The 10,767-nt window shown below is 37.8% G+C and overlaps 1 protein-coding gene across 1 annotated transcript in view; it reads right to left on the bottom strand.

Annotated features, from left to right (window-relative positions):
- Positions 1-20: 20 nt before the first annotated feature.
- Positions 21-10,767, bottom strand: part of cavin1a (caveolae associated protein 1a) — a 16,683-nt gene continuing 5,936 nt past the window's right edge. The window contains exon 2 of the mRNA XM_058768385.1: positions 21-2,423. Within this exon, the coding sequence (XP_058624368.1) occupies positions 1,680-2,423 (744 nt within the window). The 3' untranslated portion in view covers positions 21-1,679. The remainder of the gene's footprint in view (positions 2,424-10,767) is intronic.

Raw genomic sequence — 10,767 nt, forward strand, 5'->3', positions numbered from 1 at the left:
AAAGAGAGTTTGCCTACATTATAGCATTTTGATTTATTCACAAAAAAATCAAGCCTCAGGTCTCACAGCACAAAAGTGGACACTTTTATTTGTTTATTAAAAGCAACCTACACCTAAAATCCATTTATACAGTCACAAATCTCACAAGGACAACAGCAGAGCCATAAGCAGCTTCATTCAGACCTTCACACCTAGAAAACTATTGCCCATGTGTGCCTGCAGTAACTGCATAGTTCATAACAACAGATCATAAATAGTGATACAAAATGTGTTTTCAGTGTGAGTGTAGTTTGTAAAAATTAGTCTATTCAAGCTATATGCAATAATGTGGGCCAATTGTTTAACATGAACGCACTTAAAATACAAGGAAAGATCAGTAATTGAGCTGAATATACTCAGACAGGGTTGAATGATGTGTTTCCCTTTATTTCAGTGAGCTGGACTACACAGTGACTATTATATCAGCACTACTTTTCCATTGAGTAGGTCCCTGTTCACCTAATACTTATACCTAATACCTTGTGTATGTCTGTCTGTGTGTGTGTGTGTGTGTGTGTGTATGAAAGATGTTTTACTTTGAGCATGTTAAAGCGTATATGTACAAACAAGGTAAACAGTCAAATGAATTTACCTCAGAATGAAAATGAATTCTGAAAAGTAAACTTTTCAGAGACTGATATTCAGCTTGATTTTATAGGTTTTTAAGAGCTTCTTGTTTACATACATAGATCAAAGATCAGATTACATCATCTGTAGAGGTCAATTGAAGCAATTATTTTACATAAAGTCTGAGTCAGAGAGTGAAGCATTTAAAACCTTTGGAGCTTGGATTAGATTCAAACCAGTGATTAGACCTCAAAACAACTCGCCATAATCACGTTATTATTAAAACCTTCAGTTTCAAAAGAAAAAAGTTCAGTCAGCAGAAGTTATTTATAATTCTTTCTTTCTTTCCTTTTTTTTTTTGCATTTTTACTTCAATTAGAATATTTCACAATTCTTTTTTCCTTACAACAATATTTCTGTCAGACAACATACTCTCTAGCACCTTAAAGTTTTCACTTTCAACAGCTTCCAGCAGTTCATTCGTGGCATTAAAACACAGCCCAGATCTTCTACAAAATGCATATGGCCTGCAATTAATTTTTACTGTTGAAATTAGCAGCCATCACATCACATGATGCAAAAAACACAAGGTGTTCATTAAATACAGGCATTTTAATATATTGGCAATATCTGGCTGCAACCAGGTAACCTTGATTACAATCAACGAGTTAATATTAAATGTCTAATAGGAACTAAAAGCCATGAGAGTGTTTATGAAACCTCCTCACATCCACCAATACTATAACAAATTTTTTTTTTTTTTTTTTTTTTAAAGATTAAGTGTTGGTAATCACATTAAAAATTATTTGATCTTTTTTGAGTATTATTCAGTTCTAGACACAAAATTGACCATTAGTTGATTTAAAAATTGACAGCTGAACAAAACAAAAAAAAGCAACCTTGGGGTTGAGAAGATAATAAGAAACAAATCAAACAAACAAACTAAATGTTCAGCCAAAGGTCCAGTCGACTCCTTTAATCCGCTCTTTAATCCGTCCTCAAGCACATCTCAGTTCCCTACATCGTTTTAGCCTTATTTATCTCCAGACCTCCCAGGGCTCAGCATGTTGGACTTACTGGCCGGCCTTCTCCCTTGGCCTCACCGTCTCCTGGAACGCCAGCCGTGATTGATCAGCTGCTTCTAGTAAGGCCTCCATCTCCCGGCTGTCAAGACTGACCAGTTCACCTTCCTCCACCCTTGACACTAGGCCTCCTTCCTGCACTGCAAGACCCTCCTGGACCTCCTCATTCTGCTCCTCCTCCTCCTCTTCCTCTGGTTCTGGTGTGGGTTCGATCTCACCCTCACGGACCTTCTTGACGTGGAAGGTGAAGGGCGGTACGCGGTAGGTGGTTGATTTGGAGCGGGCGTAGATGGGGTGGTCAGGATTCAGTGACTTCTTCATCTTCTCTCTGGAGCTGCGGATCTTCTCACGGCGTTCGGTTTTAGGTGTCATCTTTGTTCCTAGCTTACCCATCTTCTTGCCCAGGGTCTTCTTGGTCTTCTCAAGGTTCTCTCGGGTTCTCTGACGTGTCTTCTCCAGGTTCTCTTTAGTTCTCAGCCGGGTTTTCTCCAGGTTCTCCTTGGTTTTCTGTCTGGTCTTCTCCATCTGCTCCTTGCTGAAGGCCATCTTCAGCTTGTCAACCTTCTGCAGTCCGCTGCGTTTGATGCGCTCAGCACGAGACTCCTCTATGATCTCCTCAACCTCAACTTCCTCCTCAGAGCCATGTTCTTCCTCTCCTCCTTCACTCAGCACATGCTCTCCTTCCTCTCCTGCAGCCACTGGCTTCTTAGAGACCTTCACGGGTTTCACCTTGTCCTAAAAGAAAAGGTGAGAAAAATTAAGGAACTAAGATTAGATTAGACCAGACAGATCAGAATATTTTCACAGATATGAACCTAAGCAGTTGGTGTTAAATTAGCCATAAATAGCACCATTTCATACTACAGTGAATCAGAGAAACTTTCACTTTCAGTATTATTGTCAGACAAAAAGTACTGAATATAAAAAGCATGTTTCATAAGTGCATACTCAGCAGACTTTGTTCCTGTCCGTAATACTCAGGGGGTTCATGATCCTTTAAACTAGTTGCATGACCCCTTAAACTAGTAAACTAGTTTAACTAGTTTCTTTTGAGGGCCAAATAACAGGGGTGTACAGGTGGTGAGCCCAATATTTGAGCAATATTTGTCCCTGATTTTTTCAATCAGAATAATATAATATAGCCTATGCTTTCATCAAAAGTTGACTAAGTATTAATATTACTGTTGTATTATTGCAGTGTTCATCTTGTTTTTAAGCTGACTGCTTTGGACTTTTTTTTCTTTTCTTGGTGGAATACATGTCTATATGTAACAAAAATTACTGAAGATATATGGACATAAAATATTGATTGGGGTTGAAATAATTTCATAATATTTTATATCCTGTTCCCGATCATCCTGTTGAGGTATATTCTGCAATAAAGCGGCTGACTGTACACTCTGCTGATTTAGGCCTAACTTTGATGCTGACTTCATTATGAGATGCTAATATCTAATAAGAGTTTAATGACTATGTTTTGGCTTCATAAGCAGTTGAACTTCATTCTGTCTCAGGATTTATAATCGCTCTATATTGGTACTCCTAAAGCTGTTCTTAACATGTTGCTCTATATCCTTTTGAGTCATTCAGGCCTCGTTTGCAGATCATGCGGGTGGACTGAAATTTTGAATTCAGGACATGCTACAACTCGTCTGAGCACTGAGAAAGATAATAACCATGATTACACGGGTGGAGGAGCTTTGTAGTAAGATAATGAACTGATTTCTATGCAACCAGAATGAGAAAATAATTCATTTTAAATACGGGTCATTACTAAAATCATATTGAGTCCACAGACGAGTACAGCACTCCCTCTAGAGGGTACCGGAATAGCAATGGTCACATTTATATTAGGAAAAAACACATTTAAAGCAAAACATTTTGCAAAGTTAGTTTGGTTGAAAATTATAAAACAGATACATGAATTACAAATTTTAACTATATATATATATATATATATATATATATTTCTCACACAGTTTTAGATATTGTTCAAAACTGTAATTAAGCTTATATATCTAGTAGCGTGTAGTATATATATGATTCAGTCTCTCTTGTGCATTCAGCTAGGACTGTATGAGCAATCCAAAGAGATTTATTACCAAAAAACATCCCAGAATTCCCATGGAGAACTGCTTGCAAATAAATAACCTCATTCAACCACACACACACACACACACACACACACACACACACACACACACACACGTCTGGTCAGCTATCCTTGCAGGGACTCTCTCTAGGCGTAATGTTTTTAAACATATAATCTATTGCCCTACACCTAAACCTACCCCTTAGAGGAAACTTTCTGCATTTTTACTTTCTCAGAAAAACTCATTCTGTGTGATTTATAAGCTTTTGTACCCATTGGGACCTCAATTTAGGTCCCCACCATGACACGAGTCTTAATGAGTCTGTGTGTATTCAGGTTTAAGTCCCCACTAGGATATATAAGCCTGTCCACACACACACATACACACAAATTCAAAGGCATCTACATTTCAGTGAGACAAGCCAACATATCTTAGCCACATCAATTAAAAGGGAATGTCAGCAGATATTTGAACACGATATGTAGATACTTGAAAACATCAATACACAACAACAACAAAAAGACAAATGTGCTCTACCCATAAAACAGATGTTATTTTGAGAAGGAGAAGCATGGTGATGGTCTCTTCGCTCAGCTTGTAATTTTACATATAATGTTATTTAAGCATATGCCATGTAAAGACAGCTGGTTTATTCGTTGTCTTGATCATAATGGCTGTATCCAAAAGTACAACACACCCTCTGGTGGTCAAAAGAAGAACTGACACTATGTGGTGCTCTCTTTACAATTTACAATGAATCATCTTTGTTATCCCTGAATCAGTTTTTTCTCTGGCCCCATGTCAATGGAAGTCCTCATAAACTTGCATGTGTTTCCTTATCTGGTGAAGGCTGAAGATGTGTGTATGTGTTTATTTTAGGCCGGCCTTTCCTCTCTTTGTATTCCATCGGTTTCATTCCCGGAACAGTGCTCATTCATTCTCTCCTTAACCTATTACTGTATCACGCTCCCATTCTGCACCCTAACTAGTAAATACTGATGTTGTCACTATAGTAACCGCATCCACTGACTGACTCATAGGCTGCTCAGAGGGCCGAAGACCTGCAGGTATTGTATTGGTGTTGGTGTGTGTGTGTGTGTGTGTGTGTGTGTGTGTGTGTGTGTGTGTGTGTGTGTGTGTGTGTGTGTGTGTGTGTGTGTGTGTGTGTGTGTGTGTGTGTGTGTGTGTGTGTGTGTGAGAGAGAGAAAAATACACCTAATAAACATCCCAGATGAACGGCATAGTGTTAGATGTGCGCTTTACTTGATGTCTTGGCTGACGTTGGTGATGACGCCTCCATTTGAGTTTAGCGGCTACTGTTTGTCTCACAGTCATTTGCAATGTCAAAACAAACCATTTCCGTTTTTGATCCAGAAAGGTTTATCCTTATGTGAACCTGGGTTCAATAAACACCCTAAAACTCCAGCACAAAGCAGAATATAGAGGACCAGGGATGTCTGAGGTGTTACACAATGCTGGAAGTGCGCACTGATCATTGCTCATGCACTGCAAACACTCCAAACAGCCAAAGCCAACAGAGAGAACTCAATGTAAACACACAAAGAACTATTGAGAATGAAATCGCATAACTGGAAAGGTCTTTTTCCATAACAATTTGCCAGGCCACAACAAATTCCAGTAACATGTGCTGCCTGGTGAGTAATGCGGATTCAGGGAATACCGTATGGATTGCATCATATTTTGCGGTTGAATCACAGACATTATGGCACAATTTCCATACGTCTCCATGTCCTCTGCATTAAAAGGGTCAAGATCCACCCAGAAATATAAAGGTCATTTGTAATGTAAATTTACAGATGTGATCAAAGACTTACTTTGTAATAAATACTACAATTGTACTTATTGAAAAGTTGAAATTAAACAGCTAACTAGTAAAACACTTCATGCAAAATATATTTAAATAAAATAAAATTTGTATTATTCAAATAATTTTTAAAAGTATAATTAAAATTATAATTACAAAATCAGTATATTTTATAGAGCAACAATTATTTTTATAATATCATATTTTTAATAGTTATTAAATCCATTAAACGAGCTTGTATTATACTGTGAATTTTAAAATAATTACAATACTGTTGGCAGAGACTAATTGAAATGAATGGTAGTAGTTGTGAAATAAATATCTGGAATTGCCATGACTACTTTTATAAAGCAACAGGCAACTTTTAATGCAGTAAATCATTATCAAAATCACTCAATCTTTTACCATAGAGAAATAAGAACATTTATACTGTATATTGTGGCCATTCCTGGAACATATCACCTGATGCTAAGGCTAAAATTGCCAAAACCCAATCAATGCACACAGCAAAGTCAATATTTAGACAGATTCTTGTAAGTGAACAATTTCAATTATTCTAAATGTAACAATTTAAGCAAATCAAATGACTAGAGTTGAGTCACTAGGTACAAGTCCAAAACTAGAGTCCAAAATTAACACTTACCACTCACCATATCCCAGTCAAATCTGGCTTTGGTGAGTAAATAAAATGTTTGCCAGTTGGCTGGTGTCTTAACATATGGTTTAAATGTAACTATTTCTTAGTAAAAGTTTTTCAAGGATGTTTAAACTTTCACTGTGGCTAAGTGAAAGTGCAGCAAAATCACAATATATTTTTGTGACAGATGCAGTGTCACAAATAACATAATGACCTGCACTATTTTCCATTAAAATGTGGCTAAATTCCAGTGTCATGAGAATAAATACACAATTTTATAATTACTATTATTATTTCAGGAGAAATAACAAAATACAGTTCCCATGGCTAAGACATATTTATGACTAGTAAATTCTCAAATCACACAAAACATTTTGGATCCTGACTGCTTTTATGTAGTACTGGCAAAAACAATAGTGCAAATACAGTAATCATAAACACCACATTAATACTGCTGCCAGAGTGTCTGGTGCCATGTAATACCATCAAACTCCTGTTCAAAAGCTCTAGGCTAAAAAGAATGGCAGTCCACACTGTATATATAGAAGGATCCGCATCTAACCCCCTAAAAGAGGCGAACAATTACCCAGATTAACAGCTATCTGTGGACCACGGCTCCATGACAACCGTTACCAAGACAGTGGCAAACACATTTGGTGCAGTAGTTCGCATGACATATACAGCTAAACAAAGTCAGCCGATGATGAGTAGATAACAGCTGTCTGTGTGTGTGTGTGTGTGTGTGTGTGATGTTGAAAGGCATGTTAAGGTTGAGGCACTGAGCAGCTGTTGATTTCTGTTGGATTCAGAGCAGCAGCTGTACAGCAGAACTCCTACCTGAAACAACCATGAATAACTTTAACCATAACTTTAGTATGAGTTTTATGACAGTATTACAAAAATATGATCTCTCTTGCATAAGAGACAATATCTGTGTTGTGCCAGTCAGGACACCAGCACCACAAGTGCACATGCACTAGTTTTTCAAGGGTAAGAATCTTTTAAAAACATTAATTCATAAAAAATCATTAATAAAATTACCGACCCCAAACTTTTGAACAGCAGTATAACCATGTGTATATCTCAATCTCTCTCATACACAAATACACAAACAATGTTGTATTTGTATTGTAATCATTGCATTTTCTGCCACCATGATGCTCCTGACAAGCCGAACATGCTTTTATTATCCAGCGCTCTGAGTCTGAACACACAAGAACAGGGATCTCAAGTTATAGCGAAAGTTTGTATTTAAAAATACAAATGTATCAAAAATAAAAATAAATTTTGCCTCAAACGAGCCAACTGAACAGCAGTACTCAATGTACATACTGTACACATATACATTACAGTACTTACCCTGAGCATGTATGTCAAACTGTGTGTGTGTGTGTGTGTGAGAGAGAGAGAGAGACAAAGAGAGAACACATTTCAGCTTATGTTTCTTTTTTCCTGTTGTAAATGTTTGTTGCACATTTTGATGCCTGATGACGGGGTAGAGGACTCCCACATAAAGCACTGTCATGATAATAGCGTTCCATCCAGAGCCAAACTGTTTCTAGTATTGGTTTTGTTCAAACCCACCATGGAAAACACACTGCATCTGAATTTGAATTTGGGGAAGCCTCAGTGCTTTATATGGGAGCCCCCTACCCCTGTCATCAAGATGTGCAACAAACACAACAGAAAAAAATAAAATCATAAGCTGAAATGTGTTCTCTCTCTCTCTCTCTCTCTCTCACACACACACACACACACACACACACACACACACACACACAGAGAGAGAGAGAGAGAGAGAGCTTGACATACATGTTCAGGACAAGTTCTGTAATGCTACTGCGTGTGTACAGTATGTACATTGAGCACAGCTGTTCTGTTGACATGTTTGGGGCCAAATTTCTTTGTATTTTTGATCCTTTTTTAAATATGTAAAGCAATTTATTTTATTTGGATGAATTTGTCTGTCTTTTATCAGATTCACCAACTGTTATAACATCTCTAGTACTTTCCTTTCAGGAAGCCAAAGCTAAGTTAAAGCTTCTGGTTGCAAAGCAGTTGGAGAGTTTTTTTTTTTTTTTTTGACTGCATCAATAATACTTTAGCGCGAATTTGGCTATATTCACCAACATCAGCTCTCACTATCGTTTCACAGGCAAGTGATTTCGTAGAGGAATCTTAAAATCGAAAAAATAAATGAAGGGGTTACCTACACAGCATTCATCGGATCTTTCTCTTCCAATTTACACTCCATGTGCGCGCGCATCCATGTTGCTTAGTAACGAACCCGCTTGAGGCAGAAAGAATCGTGTAATTTAAACGGAAACAACAACACCCTAATTTCTGATTGGCTGGTAGGTGGCATTTAACTCTATAACTACAGAGTCGAGAGCGCTATGAACTCGGCAGAAAACTTACCTCAGTATTCCCTCATCTATTAATGGTATAGTAATTGTAGCGGGACAAGTTATCCCTTCTCAGCGCTAGAAATACAAGGTGTGGCGTGAGAGCGTGTGAACTGGTTGAAATGCGTGAGTCTCACTCCGATTGCGTGAGACTCGAGAGCCCTGCGAGAACAAGAGCTCAAACGGCACTATATCCGAGCGAGTAAGATCTGCTGAACTGAAGTGGACAACATTCAGACAAAAAGGTTGAGAACCACATTATCTTCAGGAAATACACTATTTTAATGTCGTTTTTTTAATCCTATCTCCAAATAAAGTAAGAGGGAGTTAGAGAACCTTACAGTGGCTTAACGGGTTCATTTATGGCAGCGGTGCTATATAGCACCTCAATCACCTCAAAGAACCGCTAAAGAACCTTTTGTGTGTGTGTGTGTATAATTGACCCTTCGCAAAGACCTTCCTTACTTTAGCTATGTCTGACAAGCCATGTCAGAGCAGGTTACTTTTGGTCTCACCCAAACAATAAATACAGTTTAGTGGCTCTTTAATGTGTCGTGACAGATCGCTGTAGTTACTCGGTTCAAGCAGCACGTGAAGCGATCATCTCTTCATCTTTATTAGTTATAGCTTGAAATAAACGAATGAATATCAGAATGTACACTGTAAAAAGTGATAAGTTGACTTAACTTAAAAAAATTGAGGAAACCCGTTGCCTTAAAATTAAGTAAATGATAATTTTTAAAAAATAAGTTAATTGAATTGTCAAGTTCACTTAACTTTTTTTTTTTTTTTAATTATGTACTTAATTTTAAGGCAATGGGTTTCCTAAAAAATTTTTTTTAAGTTAAGTCAACTTTCACTTTTTACAGTGTCTCTTGTTTCAATCGCGGAATGACGTTAATAAACCAATTTTGAAGTCCACCGATGTTAATATACTCTCCTGTCTGGTTTGTTTATTGGACATAAATGGCAGATTTGCCGTTATGATTGGTCAGATCGCCTGACAATCAAACTCCCAGCGAAGGGTCAATTGGAATAGAGTGACTCCTAATCCTGGTTTATTATAAGTAAAGGTAAATTTTAGCTTCAGATGTGCATGGCTGTCTGGCTCTGCATTACCGTATCAAGTGTTGCTCTGTATTCATCTGCACCATGCAAGCGATATGAAAGAATGCAGTAATTCCAGGACCAGCATGCAGTTGCCATTTCCTGTATCCCATATTTGAGATATTATGTAACATATTAAAAAACAATAATAAGTTAAAGTGACCATCTCTTGTGATGCTTTGTAAACACATGCACACACAACATACCGGTGGCAACTCATGCCTCATTTATTCTCAGCCCATTCATCAAACAGCACATTCTGGCCCGGGCTAACACACAGTCTAGCTACACACATGCTCACACTGAACACACACTGCTGTCTGGGTAAACCTGATACCCTGAATTCAGTGCAAAAATAGAGCAGAGGCCACCCGTAATGACGGAGATCACGCAAACCCCCATAAGTCACAGCCACACCTCATCATCATCATCCGCCCAGCAAACTGCTCCACCAACCCCACTTAGAATCCAGCTTTTTCTTACCAGACTGCAAGAGACAGTAAACAGTCTTTGTCTGTGTGCACGAAGAACCTAATACTATTCAGAGGATGCGCGTCCCTAAAATAGTACAATATTGACATGCATGTTCACCACAGGTGCCCAGCTGCAAAAGCAAATCATTTCAAACAATACATTGGAAATGTCAGTATTTCAATATCAAATATCAAATTTGGTACCAGTAATGAAACAACCAAGAGGTCAGAAGTCAGTGGCTATTTCATCCAATAAACTAAAAGGACTCGTTTATAAATTCAGCTGTTCTGATACTAACTTCCAATGAGAGATTCTGAGAATAATGATGTCAATGTCAGTTGTGAATAAATCAATTAAAATGTCCATTTATTTTTAGCATAGCAAATATTAATGTGTACCCTCTCTCTCTCTCTCTCTCTCTCTCACACACACACACACACACACACACACACACACACACACGTCACCTACAGGAGTCCAATTTTACAGGGGTAATTTATGTAGGTCTCAGGGGTCTGTGATTAGACATCTGATAAAT

This window comes from Onychostoma macrolepis, chromosome 03, assembly GCF_012432095.1.
Source record: "Onychostoma macrolepis isolate SWU-2019 chromosome 03, ASM1243209v1, whole genome shotgun sequence".
Lineage (NCBI taxonomy): Eukaryota > Metazoa > Chordata > Actinopteri > Cypriniformes > Cyprinidae > Onychostoma > Onychostoma macrolepis.